Source organism: Malaclemys terrapin, chromosome 1 (assembly GCF_027887155.1).
Source record: "Malaclemys terrapin pileata isolate rMalTer1 chromosome 1, rMalTer1.hap1, whole genome shotgun sequence".
NCBI classification, from domain to species: Eukaryota; Metazoa; Chordata; order Testudines; family Emydidae; genus Malaclemys; species Malaclemys terrapin.
In genome coordinates, this window is record NC_071505.1 from 141,704,121 (window position 1) to 141,728,412 (window position 24,292).

Genomic DNA, 24,292 nt, shown 5'->3' on the forward strand with positions numbered 1-24,292 from the left:
AGGGGATCCGGGCCAAGGTGGAGGACCAGTCTGGCCAGAAGATTGGACCAGGAAATACAATCATACTGAGTATACGGGGACTCTGGCACTGATTCAGCAAAGTAATGGTACCACTCATGTGCTTAAAGGTAAGCACATGCTTACGTGCTTTGCTGAACTGAAGCCTATGTTTCTAATTATTCATTATTTAACCAAAAAGTGTGACCAACTCTCTGTGCTAGCATTGGCCTCTGTACTACCTGCTGTAATCAGGACCAGGGAATGTAACCTGATAGACAGGGTTGCATCTCATTCACCCAATGAAGTTAAAAGGCAACACACTGGAAACTGATAAAAGAAAATACTGTTTTCACAGCACATAATTAAGCTGGGGAATTCATTGCCAAAAGATATTGTCGAGAACTCACTTTTCATTGCATGCATTTTTAAAATTGATGAATTTTTCATTTTATGAAATTTTCTATAGAATTTTTTGTCTTTTTAATTTCCAACTCAGTCATTCCAAAATATTATTTTTTATTTCAAAATTGAAAAATGACAAAAAGATACGTGTCATTTTGAAAAATTCCAGCTATGTGACTGGCCCCACCAATCAAAACTGGCAATGGGAACAAAAATCACCCACAACCAACCACTGGGCCTCACAGGCCACAAAGAACCTCTGGCCAAGCTGCACGGGCCACACCTGCCACACCACAAACACCAACAGCCCTACACAAAATAAAGACAAAAACACCAGCAACCGAGTGTTTCACATACAGCGTCTGTCCATATTTTTCAAAAGAAGAAAAACCCTAATCAGTAAACTTTCACCAAAATGTTCATTTTTAAAATAAGACCATTTTTCAATTAAAAAGTGTTCTGTTCTGAAAATGTTGACCAGCTGCCTTTACTCAAGAGAGAAATATTTTTACAACCAGACCTTTAACCAGGCTCTAAACTATTTTCTGAGTATAGCCACAAGGAAAATGTAATCTTACTGCTAACCCCAAGCACTCAAAACTCATGAGTCAGGCCCCAAAAATCTTGAGATTGGCTTAAAAATCATGAGATTTTAAAACAATAAACAGAGGAGCTGTATTTCTTGGCCTTCCAGTTTTGGAGCCTTCAATGTATACTCAGGTGCCTTTTCAAGCTTTTCTTTGAAATCACAATGGCTAGAAACTTACTGTATTTCAATAAAAGCAGAAAATCTTGTGAAATCATATAACTCCAGGACCTGATGTTTTAACAGAAGTGCTAAACAGCATGAGACATAATAAAATCACATGTGTTGTCTACACTATGTATGTAACATTTGTTTATTTTCTGGTTTTAATAGAAAACAAATTCCCTGTGGTGGACTCAGGCGGTGCTCTCTCTAATCTGAAGTGGATTTCTGTGCTCTCCTCCCCACCACCCCGGCACTGAGGGGAGGCGTTGCTCCTCTTAGAACAGTCTTGTACATTTACAAGCCCAGGAAAACAAAATCTGTTCACCCATGTTGCCTGGATTTGTGTCTTTTTTGTGCTGCCTGAAAATGAGGAAAGATGCTGTCTGGAAAGGAAGAGAGAGGGGGAGACGGGAATTTGCTAGGGTGGGGAGAATGCATTTCTAAATGGGTGGGGGATTAAGGTTATGCTGCAATGAGCTTTGTGAGTGCTTGTGAGTTCCAAGGTGGCACCTGGCTTCCTCCAGGGGAGGTTGTTGTCTCCCTTTATACCACACCCATCGCTGTGATTTCTGACACTCCTTTTCAACCTCAGAAGTTTTTTTTTAGTGTCCCATCAGTACACCCCTTTCCCAGTAGAGGGGTGGTGCTGGAGAAGAACAGAACTACAGTCTGAAGCACTCAAAAGGCAGCTGCAGGAGTGGTCACAGTCCTACAGTTTCAAAGTTAAAGAGCCAATTTCCCCTTGCCCACCCAAACAAATGGACTCACCTACAGTCAGTAAGTGAGTGAACCTTTACAAGGCAGCCTTAGAAGCAGGAGAACGAACTGGATGAGTGGGATTTTTAAAAGTGCCTAAGTGACTTTCAGTGGGACTTGTGTTCCTAGCTCACTATGGGTATGTCCACACTGTGAGCTGGAGGTGTAAATTCGAGCTTGGGTAGACATATCAGAGCTAGTGCACTACAAATAGAGTGTTGCCACAGTGGCACAGCCAGAGGTGCTGGAACAATTTGTGTAGTGTGGGTGCTGAGAGCCATTGAACTCAACTGTAAACCCTGTATATGATGGAAACCACTTCAGCACCCCTAGTTCCAGCATGGATGGGCATGAGCAGTAGGAGAGGCTAGCTGCCCCCCAGTATGTGCCTAGTATCTCAGATGGGTACATACGTACTCAAGCAACTAGCCCCTCCCATCGCTTGTGCCTGCAGCTACACTCTATTTTTAGTGTGCTAGCTCAGTCAGAGCTCGTGTAAGCGGGGGAATGGTTCCCCTACTGTGGGGAACTTTCCTGGCTTATCCACTACCCCGGTGAAATTGGCTAGTGGAAGGATCTGAGTCCTCGCTCCCACTTCCTTTACCCAGAAGCCTGCCTGCCCTCGAGGACTCCCCTTCCACTCCCCTGTCTGGCAGAGTCCTTGTAACCCCAACAAGGATGGGCCCAGGATTCAAAGGCTCGACCCCCAACCTTGCTCTGGACACCTCGGACAGGGACGAGGGTGTCCCCACTTCAGGGTACTCTTTTTGCACTGGACATTTCCCTGACCCACTGATCATTACATACAATTTAAAGCAAATACAATTCATTTCATCAGCAATTAATTTAAAAAGGAATAAGGAAAAATGGGAAAGGTTAAAGGAAATCACATTACCCCGCTCTGTGGCAGGGAACATTACAAACAGTGCCTCTGGAATGTCAGTTTACAGTCTGTTTCTTGTAGGTCCCAGGCCTCCTTCTCAGACCCTGGTTGTGCTGCAGGGATGCTGGGGGTTGGACACTTGCTTTGGTGGTGGCCACATACCTCCGGGCTTTGGGTGGTGGGACCCTTCTTCCCTGCGTCAGCCCCCCTCGGGTTAAGATCCCCCTCCTAGTCTGGCCTGCAAGTACCCTTGGTTGGGGGTCTTTATCTGCGCTGGGCCCTTTGCCCAGGGTCCCTCCTTGGCTGGCCTCAGTTGCTCACCACACCCGGCTTCAGACTGCTCCAGCTCCAGCCCCAGCTCCACTGTTTTAGCTCTGGCTCCACTCTGCCTCAGCACTGATGCAGCTGCTCAGCCTCCAGCCCCCTGGGCTGCTTCTCTGGCTCTGTGGCTGCAGCCCTGCTCGGAGCACAGGATCTGCTCTCCCTGGGCTATGTCTCTGGTTCTGTGGCTGCAGCCCTGCTCCCAGCACAGGGTCTGCTCTTTCCTTAGCTCCGCCCCACTCTGTCTGACCCAGGCAATTCCAGCTCACACAGAGGATGGGACCCCCCTGGCATCCTGACTCCCTGATTAGCTTGCCCACCCTATCAATCAGGCTGACCTGGAGAACTGGTCTCTCCCCATTGTTCCTGGGGACTGTCAGTTTTAGGGTCCTGATTTCCCATTGACCCTTCCCCTCTTGGTACTGGGAGCTAGCCAACCAAAACACCCCCACTGAAGTTAATAAAACAGTCCCCTTACACTAGCAGGAGGTACACCTCCAGCTTGAAGTGCAGACATTAGGTGATTTTGAAAATCCCACTGCAGTTCTGTAATCCCCTAGAATGGATTTTGGTGCAGCCTCCCAAAAGAAGGTGAAGAACGTGAACTGGAATTCTGCATTCTTCGAATGGGCTCTGGATTCAGACCCTGTAAACAGTCAAAGAACTGGGACTGGGTTTCCATGATCACTCAAAAGTGGTTGTGTTGCAATATCTCTAAGGGCAAGCCTCCAGAAAGAGTTCTATGATCTAAATAGACTCACTCCATTTTAAGTGAAGATTTGCAATGGAGTCCGCTTGATATCAGTTTAGCACTGCAATTTGTTGAGTCCCTTTGGACTTACCCTATCACAGCAAAGGCTGGCAGCTCCTGCAGATCAAAGGGGAAATCCATTCGAAAGTTAGTTCTGAACAGGGCCGTGATGGTGACTGTGTGAGAGAAGAGAGAGCAAGAGATGGGAAGGGGAAAAAAAGGGTGAGAAAGTCCAGTCTGCATTACTGAATGATCTGTGGGGAAATAGCAGCATGGGCTTGGGTAATTAAAGACTGCATGGCAATGCACACGCCAAATTAAGTGTGTGCAGACAGCTTTAACTTGGGCATTTCCTGCATTTTGAGTGCTTCAGTTTGCACCCTTAATGTTTTTTTAATTTGTGTGGAGAGGGAGGGTAGAGGGTTAATGGAAGAGATGTACTTTCAATCTAGCTTCAGTTTGTCAAAGTTTTCTGCTTGGGAATAGTTTCTTATCCTCAGAAGATAAATGAGAATTTTCCTTTCTATTCACTGTATCTCAGTCAGCCCCTGATAAGATCATCCCTGTCACAAACTGACAAGATCACCTCATGGGGACAAAGCTGGGCTCCTCTCTGGGAACTGCATTTACCCAGTTCTCATAAGAGGTACAGAAGGAATTATCACAGTCATTGAAATCAGAAAGGGAAGAGACCAATTAGGTCCCATCGTATCCACCAGCCCCTTCCTACCCTTCTGGTCCCCAACCCTCACTGAGTTCCACTTTAGTTTTAAATGACTCAAGTGATGGGGTTTCCACCTCTTCCCTTGGAGTCACCTTCCCAAGAGTTAAAACTATAGATATCTATATACCGGTACTAATGCAAAACGTTCAAAAGCTAGAATCAGTGAACTAAGAAGCTCTTGCAGCCGATGAGGATTTTGATACAATAGGCTTTATGGAAACATGTTGGAATGACAAAAATTCATGTGATACTGCAATATCTGGTTATAAACTGTACAGGAAAGGCAAACTAGGCTGAAGAGGTGGGGGAGTAGCTTTATGTCTAAAGGTTTCCATAGAATCTGGTGAGATACAAATGTAGAGTGGACAGAACCACACAGCTAAATCTCTAGGGATACAAATCCCAAAATGTAAGAATGTACTACTGGCCTCCTGATCAAGCAAAGGAAATTGAGTGCACAATGTGGAGAGAGATCAGAGACAGGAAAACCTAATAAATGGTGATAATGGGGGGACTTTAGCTATCTACATATAAACTGGTCAAACAGCACAACATGACCAAATTTAGAGAAACAATTTCTTGACTCTGGGGTGATTGCTTCTTGGAACAGTTAGTTCTAGACCACAAGTGAAGAGAGGTTATTCCCAGCTTACTCTTATGAAACAGAGTTGCTAATTCAAAAAGTGACAGTAGCTGAGTCACTAAGTAACAGTGACCACAGTATAAGGCTCAACATCTCAGGGGCAAGTAAGATACCAAAAAGTGACACTAAACTTTAAAAAGGGAGACTTCAATAAATGAGATGGTTAGTCAAAAGGCCCTAAAGTTGAAAGCAAAGGAAGTAAAAGCCCTCCAGGTGGAATGGATGCAATTTAAAGAAACAATAGTACTCTCAGAAGACATGTGCACCACTGAACAAAAAGACAACCAGGAAGGCAAAGAGTAAACAAATATAGCTTCAGGCAAGGCTTGAGAGCCTATTCAAGCCAAACAAAAATCCTTCAAAATTTGAAAATCTGACCTAGTGAAGCCAGTAAACAGGAAAACAAACTATAGCAGGCATTAAGTGGGAGGGAAATTAGAAGGGCCAAAATGGAGATCGAAGAGCGAATAGCTGAAGGTGTAAAAACCAGTATATGGGAAGCAGAAAACTGGAGAAAGAATTGGTGGGTCCCATGGCTCACCCTCAGGAGTTAAAGGAAGAAATTAAGGAAGACTTGGCTGAGAAGGTAAGATGCATCTGTCTTTGCTACTGAGAATGTTGGGGAGATTTTGACCCTGACCTGCTCTTTCCTAGCATTAGAGATGAGGTCTCAGAGATTGAGGTGTCAGAGAAGAGGTGCTGGAACAAACTGTTAATTTCAAAGGCAATAAGTCACCAGGCTTAGATGATAACATGCAAGAGTTCTGAAATAGTTTAAAGATGAAGTGGATGAGTTGTTAAGAAAAAATACACTCTCTCTCATTAACAACAGCCACTGCTTCCAAAGATTGGAGGGTAGCAAATGTACCTATATTTTAAAAAAATTCTAAGGGTGCTCTGGGGAATTAGCGTTAGCTCCATGCCTGATAAACTTGTTGAAATTATCATTATAAACAATAACAAAGTTTATGATCTGACAGGTTGTAACCTGCATGGATTTTAGGCAAGTCATGTCTCATTGATCTCTTAGAATTCTTTGAACATGTCAGTAAAGTAGGGGCCGGTTGAAATTTATGTAGACTTTTAGAAGGCCCTTGACAAGGACCTGCACAAGATGGTAAGAGGCGAAGTGTTCTCATGGAGCAAAAACTGTCTACAAGACTGATAGCAAAGAGTAGGAGTAAATGGTCAATTTTCATCATGGCTAAAGATTAACAGTGGGGGCCACAAGGTTCTGTAATAGGTTCTGTGCAGTTTAATATATTAATGATCTGGAAAAGAGGGTGAGTAATGAAGTAGCAGAATCTGAAAATGACAGAATTATTTGAGTTAGTCAGGACCAAAGAGGATTGGGAGGAACTTCAGAGAGACCTAAACACACTAGGGGAATGAGCAACATGGTGGCAAATGAAATTCAGTGTTGATTAATGCAAAGTAACACACAGTGGAGGGAAAAATTTTAACTTATACACCGTGTAGAGTTCTAAATTAACTGTATCAACTTAGGAAGGGGACCCAGGTCTCATAGACAGCAGTGGTGAGCTTTCCTCAATGTGCAGCTGCAATCAAAAAAGCAAACAAGATGCTAGAATGCATAAGGAATGGGATGGAGAATGATATGGAGAACATTATAATGCCTTGATATAAATCATGGTGCGGCTTCATCTGGATTGTGTGTGCAGCACTGGTCACCTCATCTCCAAAGGATATTGAAGAGCTAGAGGGGGCTCAGAGAAGAGCAATGAGAATGATTGCGGTCCTGGAAAAATTCTTGTATGAAGAGAGATTGAAAAGATTGGGACTGTTATCTTAGAAAGGAGACAAATAACAGGGGACATGATAAAAGTCTATGCAATAATGACTGGTCTAGAGATGGTAGAGCAAGAACTTCTATGCTCCTTGCCACTTAACACAACAGCAAGGCGACATTCAATTACACTGAAAGGTGGGAAATTCAGAACTACAAGAGGAAATACTTTCCCGCCCAACGTGGGATTACACTGTGGAAATCACTGCCACAGTTGCGGCCAAGCACTTAGCAAGATTCAGAAAGAGACTGGACAAGATTAACAAGAATATCCAGGGTTTTCATAGTTAATGACAGTAAGTATTGGAAGGGATGTTAAACCCCATGCTTCAGGCCCTAATTTAGTCTCTAACTACTAGGGACTAGGATGAGGCCTAATGTGGGGGGCAGATCTGCATGCTGTAGTGTTCTTATACCATCCTCTGAAGCAGTTGGTCCTGGCTGCTGTCAGAGATGGGACACTGGGCTAGATGGACCATACACAGTTTAACAGCCCCTCAACATTAGGAGATATTTTCCTCATATCCAGCTGCTTAATCTCTCTCTCTGTCTCCATTACTGCAGTATCTGAAACATTCCCCTTTACCTCCCTGCACCATCCTGAACAAGCCTCACCCTCTGTGGTGTTAATGTCTGCATGAAAATGCATTTACCTTCTTCTGCTACCTGTAGAGTTATTTTGTCCTTTTTCATCATCATTAGCCAGTATATTTTGCTCTTTCAATCTTTCCTCATAAATCAGTCCTTCCAGCCTCCTATTCAGTTGGTTATTGCACTTGTTTGAATTCCCTCCAATTTGTTACCTTTCTGCTTGACAGCCCAGTGCGAGGCTGTAAATACTGTCACCTCCCTGCTATGGGATGGCATGTCTCTGTGTATGCAGCCCTACATTACATTGACTAACTGTGAATTCTCACCTCAAGAATCCTCCCAGTTCTTGGGGATTCATGTATCCTCATGGTGAATTTTTTGGGCAACCCCAGACACACCTAGGACTGGGAGGAATCGGGGAGTTAGCTAATTTTTGACATAAGTTTGCCACTCTCCCTCTTCTTTCCCTCTCTCTGCCTGTCATGTATGCAAGGAAGATGGTGGAGGAAATGTCACATCCCCACTGTATTTCTGGATTGAGGCGAAATTGGAGATGAAGTAGACAATAGAGGCCTGGGCACCAGACACAGAGGTCTTGGTTCTAGCCTTACCTGCATCCTTGTTCCACACGGCGAGCACTCGGAAAATGAAGGCACTGAACGTGGCTGCGAAGAAACCACGCCAGTAATTGCGCACAGCAAAGTAGGTGGAAGTGACCTCAATGCTGAAGAGCACCCCTAGAGAAAACAGAGATGTTATCACCTGGACGTATACCTGGAAAGCTCCCCAGAACTTCTAGTATCCTGTCCAGCCATCATTGCCCACTGCTCCCATCAAGTTTGGGTCAAAAAGGTTTTGCAAAGGAGGCAAAGTTAAAGGGATGGCAAAAGTGAGAGGGCAGAGACTCTTGCTGCTGGAGGTTGTCTCTCTGTGGGGAGGACATACCAGGGAATGAGTGTGGGTGAGGCTGAAACTATAGCGAATGGTCATTGAATTGGGGGTTGGGGACGAAGATATCCTGAGGGAAGGCAGAGGAAGGGAGCAGCCACTTGCCTCCAAGTGGTGTCCCAAAGCAGCAGCCAACCCCCACAGCACAGCCCACAGTCAGGACATCAGTGTAATAATACGGCTGCTACTGGTGGAAGAGACAGAAGAGAGACAGACAGAGAGACGACAATAGGAAAGAAAAGGGAGAGTGAGTCACAAAATTAGACCAAGTGTCACAGCTTGTCATCAACCCGCTATCACTAATGTTTGTGGGGTATATGTCCATAATCTCTCTCTCATTCCTCCCTCCTAGACACCTCCAAAATATCCAAAGGGACTAAAGTAAAATTGGGTCTGGAATAAGGCATAGGCACTAGTCAAGGGATGAAGGCACAGTCTCAGCTTTCATTGAAGTACATGTATTTCTAGCCCTTGTGGTTGTGAAAAAATGCCCCAGCCAGGAATTCTGTGTTGTGGGGACTCTCACAGCAGCCACTTCATCATGACAGCTGGTGTGGTGTCAGCAGAGGCCCCATATGCAGACTAGTGGGAACTAAGTCCTTCCTCCTCCAGTGCAGAGGCGACAAGTGGGGGAGCATGGAGGGGTCAAATGCAGGGCAGGGAGGGAGAGGAGCTCTATCCTCCTCTCCCTGTGCCTCACCCCTTCCCCCCGCCTGGCATGTTCGGCCTCTCTCCCTGGCAGCCATGCGGGGAGTGGGACAGAGCTGCAGCTACCAGGGAGAGCAGCAGAAGCAGCAAAACATGCAGGGGGAGGTGCAGAGAGCCCACCCCCTCACGGGTAATGTGGAGTGGGGAGAGTGCTGTGGCCCTGGGCTGGGCTCAGGGTGGGAGGAGTCACTGGGCAGGGGAAACATGTGGAGCGGTCACGTGTCCTCACATTTACCTTGTGCCCCTCCAGTATGGGTAGGCACCAGTTGTCTATTGCCTGTCTGAAGAGAGGGGGTGATGGTCTAGAGACAGGGGAGGCCCCAGTTTGCCCAAAGAGGAGCACTGGTGGGTCAAACACCAGCTCAGCAGACCACTCCTGTGCAGATGGTCCCTGACACCCCAAGGAGGGTAGAGGCCATAGTGCAGGAGCAAGACCCGGGGTACACCCAAGTGGGGAAGTGCCTAAGGGACCCATCTTGATTTAATCTTGCCCCATGTGAACCCCTGAAATCCACTGCTTAAAAATGAGGAGAGAGGAACACACCATTCCTTGGGAAAATATATATCAAAACGGAAATTACCTCAGAACAAATCCATCCAAACAGGAAATAACATTAAACATATATATGAACAGGAAATTACCTCAAAAGGAGCTAGCTAGGACAAGAAATGACCTCTACTTGCTACCGTGGCAGAAACAGGAAGCTAAATCATGGTTATGGACAGAAAAGCCATTATGAAAACATGGCATCTGGGTATCTCTGCATTTATTTGTCCCACCTTCAAGGCTGGTGGGCCCAATCAGTTTGTGAGCCTGGAAGGAGGTTTCTCTCACTGCTGCTAGCACCCCCAGCTCATTCCAGCAGTGTTTGCTTTGTGCATGCACATCTCTGATAAGCAGTGAGGGTCCCACAATCAGAGCAGACTCAATGAGGTTGGCAAAAGCCAAATGAAATGCCTTTTGCTCCTTCTGTGAGTCTATCAGCTCCACATATGGAGTTTGGGGGGCAAGGAGACCATGGGAAGGGATTCTCCTGTGGTGTATCTATCTTTGTAATTGCTATGTGCAACTCCTGTTTCCTCTGTGCTGCACTTCTGCATGTCCAGGAATCTGCTATTTGCTGGGGTGGCTGCCATTTTTGTAAGGCAGAGTTTCTGCAGCCTGTTGCAAAGGACAGACACACATTGGACTGTCCCATGGAGAGGCCACTTTCATTTGTTTCTGTTCTGCTTTTTTTTACCACTTCCCCACAAAAATATTCCTATGGCAAGTACTGGATCCCCTCCCAGGTATTGTCACTGTGGGGTTGTGGTACCCGAGCCCCTTCTAGAGATCGGACAGCATGCTCAATGGCCAGCACTAGAGGTGCTCCATGCACCATGTTCACATTGTGCGTGAGCAATGGAGGATTCTTTACTAGGGTTTGGAGACAAGAAAGGGTGCATGTACACTAGGCACAAGGCTTAAACATGTATATTAACTGATGTCACAGTCCAGTAGAGAGGTAATGGGCTGCCCGCAGGGGTTAAAGTGGAGTGGGGTGGGGGCATTTCTCCCCTTCCTCTGCTAAATGCAGAGGGAGCTCCCGCTCTTCCCCCTGGCTTGGGTAAGCAGTGCCCCTCCACAGCTCACCCTGCTCCTTGGCTGGTGCTGTAAGAGAGCCCTCTGCTGTTTTAATCTCCTTTAACCCCTAGTTGCTCCTCTAGTCCATCCCTCTTTTGGAGTAATTAAGTGTTGGCCTGCAGACCCCACTGGCCCATCGTCTGGTGGGATCCCCTTTGCGCTGTCCTCTTGTCCTCCAGATAGTGAGAGTCTCACACCTCCTGTTTGTACAGGGCTCCTCCTGTGTGGTGCTGCTGGCCTTCAGCCAGTCACAGCCTGCTTCTCCGCTAGATACCTAGCTCTCATCCAGCCTCCTCATTGCAGCTCTCAGGCTGCCTGCTATCTAGCCTTCCCTCTGAAGCCAACTTCAAGCTGCCTCCAGCCTGCTGCTCCATTCTCACACACCTACCTCTGTCTCTCTCCCTGAGAAGGATCCCCTGCCCTTTGGATGTCAGGTCTGTTACCAGTCTGCTAAGCATTCAGGAGCCCTTATTTGCCAGATACTAAACTTTCTGGTTTTTGTTTATGGCAAACAGTAATGAAATGATCTCTTTTGGCTGGCCTGAGCCAAGACTGGGCTACAGTTTATTACTCCCCTCACTCACTCCATCTAAAGACAGGAAGTGAAGTATTTGCCTCAAGGAAATAACACAGTATTTGAACAACCACCAAACTTTGAATACCCTCAAAATTACCCTGGGCACAGTGTCCAGGTGATTGGAGTAGGGCCTTGAGGTGGGGTGGGCACACTCAGACACACACTCAGGACTAATCAAAAGGGAAACATTCTATGACAAATGATCTATGTATCAGTTTTCTCCCTCTTGACTGGAGGCTGTTGCACCTTGTGTACTGTTGCCCTGGGCCTTGCCCATCTAGCCAAAGGATAAATATATCTCTGTCATACGTGTTATTTATTAGAGTGGTTCTGATTCCGAAGCAAAGATGTGAGTGATTAACAGTCACATTTTTCTCCACAGCCATATTATTCTCTAGCTTACTGATAAAGAGTTTATTTTGCGCACTAAAAATATAACTTCCTGTTCATGAGTATTATCACTTGCTGTCCATGAGTGATGTCACTCCTCACCATTATGTTTTTTGGTCCTTCCTCTCTATTGTGGAAGGTGGTCTTTACTGATTGTGTAGGCGGACCCACCTTTGGACTTTCGGCCTGATACATGGGGACTAAATAGGCTCAGCCATTAGTGATGACACTTCCTGCCCAAATGTCACTTCCTCTGTGGCATTTTTCCCATAATCCACCTCACCTTTCCCCCCTCCCTTGCCTTTCATCCTCCATGATTACATGAAAAAATTACATTTCACCACAGAACTGGAAAGAAGGTAAGTCTGTGCAGAACTTGTTTTCATGTAGGAGATTCACAGTGAGAGAGTTGAGGTGATTATACAAAATGTCATATATAAGAATACACTTGCCTCCAAGAGGAGCCCCGAAGCAACATCCAACTCCAACCGCGCAAGCCGCCACCAGGAGTTCGAGCTGCCTGTACACATTCTGGAACAGAGAGCCCAGCCAGAGAAGGGCATGCCAGGGTTAGAGGGAGCACAGCCACAGGGTTAGTCCCCACATCCTCTGAAATGAAGCAACAGCCAGCAGCAAATGCAGCCGTCTCTGCTATCGTGAGCCGGGCTCTACACACTGCCAGTCTTTAGTACAGTAAGCTTGTCTCTAATATGGAGATCTGGTCACTAAGTACAGCTAAGGTCAACTGTACTAAAGTGATGTGGTGCCTGCATGCCACCAATCTACTCCTGTGCACCAGTCTCTATACAGATCTGGTCTATGTAAACAACTGCTGTAGTTATCTTATATTACACAGCCAGTCTCTGCAGGGAGCCAGTCTGCACAAGCTGTTTCTATTACAGTGAGTCAGTCTCTCTATATAGCATATAGTTAGCCTCTAGGGACACTGCCAGTCTTAATAAGATCACTACAATGATCTTTTTACTGCAAAGGCTGTTTCTACAGCAGACATATAGACCACTCCTATGATTAGCAGTGCTCTGTGCATGCACATTCTAAGACAAACTGGTCTTTATGCAAAGCTATTTGGCAAGTCTTTATGCATCGAGGGTGACTACAATGAGGTAGCTTATGGCTTTAGCACTATCAGAATCCAGACTTGCCAGACCATATTCCTAGCCAGTCTGTTCTGTAACTTAATAGGCCACATACCTGGCCAGTCCTTATAACTTACGGGACTGTATACCTGGCCACTCTCCATAATCCTGGCCAGTACATGTAATGTACTGGTCTGTAACACCTTGGTGAACTCACTGCGTTCCCTGTACCAATATCCTGCCCCCTCCCCTGCTATGCCCTCCTCTGGAGAAGAAATCATGTTGCCTCTCCCAGGAGATGGAGAGCTTCAGGATAAGTGCACACAGAAACCTGTGCCTTACCTCATACACACCACAGAAGATTGACATGAACTTGCTGAGCACAGCAGCACAGATGCTGGCAATGTGTACAAAGGGACCCTGTTAGAGAAGAGAAGGGGAAAGACGATGAGGAAAGAGGGTCAGTGACATTGTGCCACTGACATGGATTTAATAAACACAGATGTTGAAACACGCTCTCCTCTCTCTCTCTCTCTTTCTCTCTGGTTATCTCTGCCTCTCTCCCCCCATCTGTCCCCTCTTTCTCTCAGGTAGGAAATCAGTGATTTGAAGGTATCTCAGCATCTTCCTGTGACGGGTTCAGTCACAGAGACACCCTTGTGAACTGTCACCTGACATGCTGGAATTACCTCTGAGCCCGTTTTCCCTGTCAGCTTGGGACTCCAGAACCCTACCTTGTTGAGCCAGACATACTAGCCTGCTGCAACACAGACCTAGGTCTGGTCCTCGCCCCCAAAGGTGCAGACTTTAACCAAAAACTGCTCAGCAAGTACTCCTGTCTCCAGAACCCAGACATCCAGTTCCCAATGGATCCAAACCCCAAATAAATCCGTTTTACTCTGCATAAAGCTTATACAGGGTAAATTCATAAATTGTCCACCCTCTATAACACCTATAGAGAGATATGCAGCTGTTTGCGCCCCCAGGTTTTAATCATTTACTCTGGGTTAATTAATAAACAAAAGTGATTTTATTAAATATAAAAAGTAGGATTTAAGTGGATTCAAATAATAACAGACAGAACAAAGTAGGTTACCAAGTAAAATAAAGCAAAAACACACGAGTCTAAGCCTAATACATTAAAAAACTGATTACAGATAATATCTCACCCTCAGAGATGTTCCAATAAGCTTCTTTCAAAGACTAGACTCCTTCCTAGTCTGGGCCCAATCCTTTACCCTGGTACAATCCTTGTTAGTTCTAGCTCAGGTTGTAACTAGGGTTTACTCATAGACTTTAAGGTCAGAAGGGACCATTATGATCTTCTAGTCTGACCTCCTGCACAATGCAGGCCACAGAATCTCACCCACTGTGAAAGTAAAATGAATTATATTAAAGAAATAGAATGAATTAAAGAATGCTGTATGTACCTTTAAGTAGAAATGAGAAATGCTGCAAGCCAGGGGGCAGGAAAGCAGACATTAACTGCTTAATGAATTGCCCCACTTAAGGGCAATTGGTGAAGCATTAGCCTTAGATTGATAAGAGTTAATAAGGAAGCAGGATATGCATATTGTGCCCTATGCAAATTTTACAATTTTGCTCTCTCTGTCCCTTTGTAGACTGTTTGAATCTTGCATGGGGGCTCACATTATCTGAATGTATTAGCAGAGCGCTGTGCTAATAAAACAGAGTGGTCTAACAAACTCTGAGTCCTGAGTCTAACTTTGACAATTTGGAGGTTCCACCGAGATGGCAACTGTCTTCACTGGTGCTGTGTGATTCCTGACCATTTTTGTAGGATGACCGTGGCAGCCGGCACCTGGGCATTTGGCCCAAGCGGTCCTCCTCCTGAACGGAAGGGCGCACAACCACAGTGAGGTCTACGCCATCGAACCTGTTGGTTCCCACTCTGTTCTGGTAGGGATCCCGGGAACAGACATCAGGAATCTGGTCAGGTAATTATTTCTGTGTTTTGTCCGGACTGAGGACTGTCCTGTCTCTGTGTCTATCTGTCCTCTTGTGGAGTGTTTGAGTCTGGGTGCCATCTCCGTCTGGGAATCGGCCGACCAAGGGGTTCCTGTCTCCACGGTCTGAGTAAGTGAAATCTGCACAATCGCAGCCGCACCGCACCTTGGGCAAAACCCTTGGTGTGAAAGCAAGGGCGATTGAGGCAGTAGCCTGTGGGCTCCTTTTGTGTGTTGCACCGGGCATCACTCTGACGAACCTGAATTTCCTTCTTGTGTGATTGGTGTGTGTAAAGTCCTCCTGTATTGGTAACCAGACGTCTAAGTCGGGACAGTTCCCTAAAGGAACACCGGCTCAGTTTTAGGAAGGGTCCGGACTCCTGTAAATTTCTGGAAAAATGGTCTAGGCTAACTCAGGGAGATCCCAAAACTCAGTGGCCACTGTTAAAATCTTGGAACAAAGACTGAGTGGACGTCTTAAAAGACAAACTCGGCTAACCTAAAACTAAATTGGCTAAAGGAGAGGTTAATTGTTTCTGCAGTGGTAGGAAGAGGCAAATCGTAGGTGGACAAAATCAAAACTCACCTCTCTCAAATATATTCAAATAATAAGTTAAAAGCTTTATTAAAAGCCTCCTCTCCCACCACCAGACTGAGCGCTCCCCTTTACCCCGTTCTCTGAAAAAAAAAAAAAAAAAACCCTGGATCGATCCCAACCCCCTCCATACTCCCATCTCATTGTAAAAAGGATAAAAAGCTCCTTGTTTTGTTCCCCTTCATTGTCTGCCTCAGAAACTGATTCTTTAAGGAGGGTGGGCTCCTCAACTAGCCCCCACCCTTCCTGGTCCCTTTCCTTAAACATTTCTTTCAAAATTGTGAAATGACCACAATATCACTCACAAAAATGGTTCATTGGAAAAAGCAGGATCGGGCCCAGACAAGCAGGCTAGCAACAGATAAAGAAACTGAAAAAAAAAAAAACAGGTTGGAAGCCCTAAGGGCATAGTGTCAGGAGTAAGTGCAAGTAAGAACCCCTGGAACAATACGTAGGTAAAATCTGAGTTGATAAAGATGTCATTTTGAGAGATAAACAAGTGATTTAAGGAAAGAGAGTGAAAAGTTAACTCTACAGAGGCTGGAGAGAATTAAGCAGTTAAACCTTGTAAAAATGTTAAGAACCTTGTTAAAATAATTCTTAGTTTCTTTGCAGCCATTCTAAAGGGAAAATGGGCCCTTTTCCAAAAGAATGTCTGTAAATAATCCAGGTAAAGAGACTATCTAATTAAAATCATTTGACTATAAACAATTTAGTCAGATTTGCTAAAAGAACGTTGTGGGTTTTCTATTGGAACTTAACTGCCTCAAATGTATAAAGGTAATGTAATCTATGTACAGCTATGTAAAAATAAAGCAGAGTAAAAGGGATGTTAAGGAAAAGAAAATGTGTATGTATCTGTCTGTCTGTGGAAATATGTGAGGTTTGTAAAACTCCTGCTTTGTAGGTTTAAGATAAATTGGTTTTGTTTTGTTTATAATGCCACTAAAATCCATTTGACTCTTTAATTCAAAGTTGCAAAACTGACAGACCTTTTTGCCAGCACAGGTAATCAGTGTTGGTTGGCTTTGGGATTTGGTAGTTAACCCTTAAGGGGTAACTTGATTCTTTACAAAATTTAAATGTTTTCAAATAAAGACCAAGTCATGACTGCAGCAGGGCAGTCAAAATCAAAAGAATAGGGAGAAATTCTGGATTCTTTTTGTTTGTTTGTTTGTTTTTGTAACAAAATAGCAGATGAAAGCTGTAGTAAAAGAATAAAGACAGTGCCCCTCTGAAGCAACAGCAGGGGTGAGGTGCACAAAACAAAAAGAAGCAATGTTAGAAACACTGAGCCTTGGGATGGCTCTGTGTAATCAGACTGTCACTTTGATAAGGGTACATAAAACTCTGTAAGAACAAAAGAAACAATTACACCTTATGTAAAAATTAATATGGCTAATATTTTAAAAGTTAAAGTATAAAAGGAATGTGCAGACGTGCAGTGTATATTATGGGGGGGGGGGTAAAAGAAATGCAAACAAAACATGCTACTTAATTAAAATCCTATTAGGGCTCCAAAGAAGCCACAATAGATTGTGTTTTCTTTTTCAGATCTCTGTGTGTTTTGGAAGCAAAAGTTAAAAGTAATCAAAACTCTGGTAAAAGTTAATTGTGTTCCTTTTAAGACAGAATCTCTGAGCTCTGCTGATGGCTTTAAATCCAAAAGCCAAGCCTGTGTTGATGCAAATTACCTAACTGATAAAGGAAGTGAGAGAACTGCCAGCACAAAGAAGTTGCAGATAAAGAACATACCTGGTCAGCAAACAAATTGTCTAAATAAAAGGCACGGTATAACAAGATACCTTTAATTAAAATAAATTTAATGTTAATAAGTACCCCTGTAACAATGTATAGTGTGTATGATTTTTGGAAAAATCCTTTATGGTAATGTTGCTTTTCAGCTGTTACCTGTAAACAAACTTAAAGCTTAACACAGCAGGAAAGACACTGTAAACTTCGTCTGCTGTAAAGGGAAAACTGAGGTACACCAGCTCATGGAGTTAATGACTGAACAGTGGGATAATTTCCCCATAACTCTTAAAAGATAGAAGCCATTGAAACCTAGCCTGCCTGTAGAACAAAAACACAGGAAAATATGGAGGTAATTCCTCTTGTTTTGCCTGCAATCAGCAAGGGTATTTGTAAAAGAAAGGAATATTTTAAGCAATAATAAATGCCACCCCAAAAGGGGTAGAAAAATGTTATTTTTGTCTTTCAGAAAAAGCTAATATCAGCTACAGGACAACCTAATAAAAAACAAATAAAAGTGGGTATGATTATCCATGCCTGTTGCTCCAAAGCCCTGTAGTAAAGACATCTCACTAGGATCCTGTATGTGGGATAAAATGAATAATGAGATCAAAGTACTGTATAATGGGCTATGTGTATGTGTTATTTCTTGGGGGAAAGTGTTTTAAAAGAATGGAAGTGTTAGCAACCTTCCAATAGACAAATGTAAATGTAATGTAAGTACTGTGTTTACAAAAGGTTAAAAGGTAACATAGTTCCTAAAACAAACAAAAGGGCAATGTGGGAAACCAACCCATTCATATTATACACGCAAATGGGAACATGTTAAGAATTGCCACTGCAGAAAGACATAACAGCTTTCCATTGGTATAACATATTTTCTGAATGGTCTTCCACAACTACTGGCATACTAATGTTACTAACCCTAATTGGTTTTGGTTTAAAATTGTAAAAAGAAGAACAGGAGTACTTGTGGCACCTTAGAGACTAACAAATTTATTAGAGCATAAGCTTTCGTGGACTACAGCCCACTTCTTAGGATGCATCCGAAGAAGTGGGCTGTAGTCCACGAAAGCTTATGCTCTAATAAATTTGTTAGTCTCTAAGGTGCCACAAGTACTCCTGTTCTTCTTTTTGCGGATACAGACTAACACGGCTGTTACTCTGAAACCTGTTTAAAATTGTGTGTGTTTAATTTAATCAAATTTAATGTTTGAAATGTGCTGTTGGATAAAACAAATGTATGCAAAGCTAGAGCCACAGGCCCAAATCACCTCCCAGTATTTTCTATTACGTGGACTAAATAAGAAGTGACACTGGCGATTAATAATCTTAGTGTCAAAAGGGGGATATGTAGGAGCAGGATAAGAATTAATGTATGATTTGATTTCATCCTGTCAGCCACCCTTTTTGAATAGCAGAAAGGAATGACAGACCAGAACAATCCTTATGACTGATTATGGTCACCCTTTTGTTTTAGAATAAGTTATAATGTCTACTATGGTTTCCTATATGTACTACAAAGTAGGCACTCTAGTTAAATATACATTTCTTTGTTTAAGGTTTAGTAAGTAAGAGACAGGATTCTCTATTGTGTCTATGTTAAGTAGATTAGAGGAACATTAAAGGCCTGGGTCTCAATGTAAATTGTCTTGGTTATTGATTGTAAAACTTAGCAAGGTTTTAATTTGCAATGCCTTTTTGCGCGATATAAAATACTAATGTTTGTATTCTCAATCTGTTTGTGTGAATGAGGAATGTATGCATCAGAAAAAGATAAGGTGTGAAGGCCATTGTTATAGCCAGAGTCAAGGAAAAAGAAGTAAAGAGACTTAAAGGAAATTAAAGAATTATCAGGTACTGCTTACTATCCAGATGGCTTTTAAACTGTCTAGCATCACAGCGTGGATACATGTTTCGCAGGGTAAGAAGGCACCACCCCCAGCAAACCAATCACCACCTCAGGACCACGCAGAGTCAATTTTAACTCCGGAAGAAGATGTAGAGGAACAGCCTGCAATACCTTACCATCTACGTGCTCGTAAGGGTTGCCAGAAGCAGACGAGGACCTAAAGCAAGGCTCAAAAAGAAGCAGTAGTGAGCCTAGCGCCTGCTGCCTGGTGGATGTAAAACCATGACTGCGGTTCCCTCAGTTGAGGTTGTCAGAACCAGAAGGGCCTTGTCTCCAACATGTGCCTCTGGTGGCGCCTGTTCCTCAGCTGCTGGTGTCTTAAGGTCTGGGGAGTCCACAATGACAATTCTTTTATCCAGCAGTAAGTGTGGATAGCTCAGACCCTTAATATTTCTAATTGCTGGGTCTGTAGCCACATCCCAGCCCACTCTCAAGCTGGTGTTCCTGTCCTGGCAATCCCACTCAATTCCCCAGACTTCACTGGAGGACCTTGTTCGTTTAACAAAACATGGAACAATAATGACACTTGGGAAACAGTGGGAATAAATGTATCTAAATGGATAAGTGTGGTGGAGGGAAAAGGTCATTGGTGTTGAGTGTGTAATGAACAGGGCTGGATCTGGGAAAAAGCCGTTGCCTTCAGCATATTGTGGCCAATGGTGTATGGAATTATTCGAATAAAACTAAAAAGTGGCGGGCTGGGTATGGGGATATGAATTTTTTCTTGACCTGAGGATCAAACAGAAAAAAATCAATTTAATGTTCCCCCTACAGTAACCTTAGTGAAAACAATACAATCTTTCAACACCATGCAAAAAGGCTCCTGAGGTTACAAGCAGTAGTTGAAATAATGGCAAATGAAATCGGAGAGAGTTTAAAAAACCCTGGCCAAAGAAACAGGCGATCTGACAGATGGCCCTCCAAAACTGTCAGGCATTGGACATTGTGCTGGCAGCCAAAGGAGGGACCTGGGCTCTCACTGGAAAAGAATTGTTGTGTTCATACCTGATGACACCAATGAGGTAATAGATCGCGCTAGTCACTTAGAACAAATCGCATATCTTCCCCATGAAGAGCCGAGTTCTTTATGGAAGTGGCTAAGTAACCTGTTCAATTTCTCTGGCATAGGAAACTGGTTGTTTCAGGGAGCCCTGACTATCCTGTTTGAAATCTTAATGATTTTTGTATGTTTTCAGCAAATCTCCTGTTGTATCCAGAATTGTGTAAGGTATGCCTCCCAAGTGACTGCCCCAAAACAGAGTGCTAATATGATGATTTTGAAATATCACTGATGAACGAAGAGATAAAGAATGATTAATATGTGGAACCCAGTAATTGTTGGTCTTTGCGTAAGCTTGACCAAAAGGAGGGATTATGAAAGTGAAATGAATTATATTAAAGAAATAGAATGAATTAAAGAATGCTGTATGTACCTTTAAGTAGAAAAGAGAAATGCTGCAAGCCAGGGGGCAGGAAAACAGACAATTAACTGCTTAATGAATTGCCCCACTTAAGGGCAATTGGTGAAGCATTAGCCTTAGATCGATAAGAGTTAATAAGGAAGCAGGATATGCATATTGTACCCTATGCAAATTTTACAATTTTGCTCTCTCTGTCCCTTTGTTTAGTTCACACCCTTTTATCTGTATAAATAAGACTGTTTGAATCTTGCATGGGGGCTCACATTATCTGAATGTATTAGCAGAGCACTGTGCTAATAAAACAGAGTGGTCTAACAAACTATGAGTCCTGAGTCTTTGACACCACCCACTCCTGTAACAAACCCCTGACCTATGTCTGAGCTATTGAAGTCCTCAATTTGTGGTAGGGTGACCAGATGTCCTGATTTTATAGGGACAGTCCCGATATTTGGGGCTTTTTCTTATATAGGTTCCTATTACCCCCCACCCCCCATCCCGATTTTTCACACTTGCTGTCTGGTCACCCTAACTTGTGGTTTAAAGACGTCAAGGTGCAGAGAATCCTCCAACAAGTGACCCATGCCCCATGCTGCAGAGGAAGGTGAAAAACCCCCAGGGCCTCTGCCAATCTGCCCTGGAGGAAAATTCCTTCCCGACCCCAAATATGGCGATCAGCTAAACCCTGAGCATGTGGGCAAGATTCACCAGATAGACACCCAGGAAGAATTCTCTATAGTAGCTCAGATCCCACCCTATCTAGTGTCCCATCACAGCCCATTGGGCATATTTACTGCTAATAGTCAAAGATCAATTAATTGCCAAAATTAGGCTATCCCATCAGACCATCCCTTCCATGGTTTTCTCATGACTGCAGCCTTCTTTGTTCTCTTCCACCCCCTTTTATAGCTTTGGCACAAGGCGGGAATCTTTTGTCTCTTTGGATCCCTACCCCTCCTTCTAAATGGAAAAGCACCAGGTTTAAGATGGATTCCACCATTCTTCCTGGGATGGCTTACATGAACACAGGAAGGCTTGCAAGTAAACAGAGCCATTTACAACCAATTGTCCTAGTCAATGGGAGCCATCAAGATTCTAAACCATCATCAATGGCCCACACTTTGCATAATTACAATAGGACTTCAGAATTATACTTTATATTTCTAGCTTCAGTTACAAGAATGATACATACATACAAATAGGATGAACACACTCAGTAAATTTGTAATGATACCTTACAATAGATCTTTTGCATAAAGCATATTCCAGTTACATCATATTTACACTCAAGCATATTCCACAAAATATTATGGAGTGCAACTTCACACTTCCTTTAATCCTTTCTCTATCGAACCTTTTACAGAGTCAGGAAAATGACCAATGGGAGGTCAATGCTGTAGGGAAATTCAGAAACAAAAGCAGAGCAGTGGTGGTGGAGTGAAATGGCCCCTTGTCCAAAAAGATAAGATAGTTATAGCCCCTTCCTCCCCAGGGCTTCACAGTGCCCAAAGAGACTCCTATACCTGCCTCCCCCTCCCTGGCCATCACTACACACACACACAATAGCAACACTCACCTCTTTCCCTATAGGCATGCCACTCCCCAGCCCAGCTGTCAGGCCTACAACTTTGGCCACAAAAGCTTTGAGTGTGAGGTATTCCTTGAGGACCACTCCACGCATGATTGTCTTCAGCTCAGGAATCCCAGACCCTGAAAAAAACCAGAACAGACAATGAATAAATAAGCCATAGAAACAAGGAACATGCCATTCAGAAAAAGAGACAGAGAAAAGCAGATCTTCCCTTGCCCCCTGCTCTCACCAACAGCCTGTGGGGAGACGAGGTGGCAGAAGACAGCAGCAAAGAGGATGAGGATGAGGGGGTAGGTGACCCAGGCCAAGTACTGCATAGGGACACTCGGGTGCAGCTCCTTGTACATCCACTTGTAAGCTGTGGACAGACAGAACAGGAGTCAGCGAGAGCAGCACCCCTTCCCCCCCAAAGGGGTTGATGAGCATCAAACAAACCCAGCTCAAAAGCACGGGTTGGCCCAACTGAGAACAATCCAACCACGTCCAGGATTGAACCCCTCAGCAGAAAGGGGTCCTGCCAGCAGAGGGCAGGTGTCACAGGGAGCAGTGTGTATTAAGGGGATGTGAAACACAAGGGTGAATGAACCTGAAAACTGAATTCACCCCAGTAGAAAGAGGGTCTCCCAAAATAGGATGTGGGGTCTGGATTAGAGGAGCTGTGTGTATGTATGTATCTTGAGGGGAGAAATATAATATTAAATTAACAGGACTTCATGGTCAAGCCTTACTGTTCTACCTTGGCCTGTAACTGTTAAATATCCTAAGCTAAGCAGGGGATGTCTGGCCTATGTTTTGAGGAGAAACTTCCAATTAAATGAATGTTCTGCAACAACTGTGTGACTTTTAGAGCAGGGGTCTCAAACTCAAATGACCACGAGGGCCACATGAGGGCTAGTTCATTAGCCAGAGGGCCGCATCACTGACACACACCTCCTCACTGCTCCCGGCCCTGCCCCCACTCCACCCCTTCCATGAGGCCCCGTCTCTTCCCACCCCTTCCTTGCCCCCATTCCAACCCCTTCCTCGAAGTCCGCACCCCAACTCCGCCCCCTCCCTGCCCCCAGAGGGTGCATGAGGGGTGTGGCAGGGGCTCAGGGCATGGAGTTGAGGTGCAGCAGGGGGTTGGGGTGCAGGCAGAGGGCTCAGGGTGCAGAAGGGGTGTGGGATGCAGCAGGGGGCTCAGGGCAGGGGGCTGGGTGCAGGCAGAGGGCTCAAGGCAGGGAGTTGGGGTGCAGAAGGAGTGTGGGATGCAGCACGGGGTTGGGGTGTGGGGTGCAGGAGGGCTTCGGGCTCCGGGGTGGCAGCGGCGCACACCGGGGCCGGGGCCGGGGCCAGGGCAGGCTGCCAGCCCCCACCCCGGCCCCGCTCTGCTCCACTCTGGGAAGTAGCTGGAACCATGTCCCTGCGGCCCCTAGGGGAGGGAGATGCAGGGCTCTTCACGCTGCTTGCCGCTCCTCCAGGTACCTCCCCCGAAGCTCCCATTGGCCGTGGTTCCCCGTTCCCAGCCAATGGGAGCTGCTGGGGGGCGTGCCTGGAAGCCAGGGCAACACACGGACGGAGCCCTCTGCTTCTCCCCCCAGCCACAGGGATGTGATGCCAGCCAGCGTGGGGGTCGAGGGGGGCAATCCTGCGGGTGTAGTTTGCCCACCCCTGGCCGCATGTTTGAGACCCCTGCTTTAGAGGATACTCTCCCCTCTGGTCAGTACTGATCCCAGTGCCCCAGCGAGAAGAGCTGTGCTCAGGGAGTGGTATGGGTGACAAACTAGGGGATATTCTGCCCTGGGAGTTAGTACTGACCCCAATGTCCCAGCATGGCACTATGGGGCCATGTGCTGCAGGGAGTTGGTGCTGAACATGGGATATTAGGCATAGAAGTGAATTGTTCATGTGATTTATGAGTCAGTTTCATAACACCTGAATGGGACCCACCCTGCAGGCTCTTGGCGCTGGCATAATCCATTCCCCAGCTCACCAGCGCCATGACCAGACCCAACAGAACCAGGAATATCCAGTCTTCTCCAAGCTTCTTGGTAACGTATTTCTGAATGTTTCTAGCACAGTCTGTGGATGAGAAAGAGTCTTGA

The 24,292-nt window shown here is 45.0% G+C and overlaps 1 protein-coding gene across 1 annotated transcript in view; it reads right to left on the reverse strand.

The window, feature by feature from the left end:
• CLCN1 (chloride voltage-gated channel 1) overlaps positions 1 to 24,292 on the reverse strand; it is a 77,462-nt gene that overhangs the window by 27,521 nt on the left and 25,649 nt on the right. The window contains exons 3-9 of the mRNA XM_054016377.1: positions 24,123 to 24,269; positions 22,438 to 22,566; positions 22,194 to 22,327; positions 13,316 to 13,393; positions 8,683 to 8,761; positions 8,241 to 8,366; positions 3,956 to 4,040 (exon numbers count right to left, since the gene is read on the reverse strand). Coding sequence (XP_053872352.1) covers positions 3,956 to 4,040; positions 8,241 to 8,366; positions 8,683 to 8,761; positions 13,316 to 13,393; positions 22,194 to 22,327; positions 22,438 to 22,566; positions 24,123 to 24,269 — 778 coding nt within the window. The remainder of the gene's footprint in view (positions 1 to 3,955; positions 4,041 to 8,240; positions 8,367 to 8,682; positions 8,762 to 13,315; positions 13,394 to 22,193; positions 22,328 to 22,437; positions 22,567 to 24,122; positions 24,270 to 24,292) is intronic.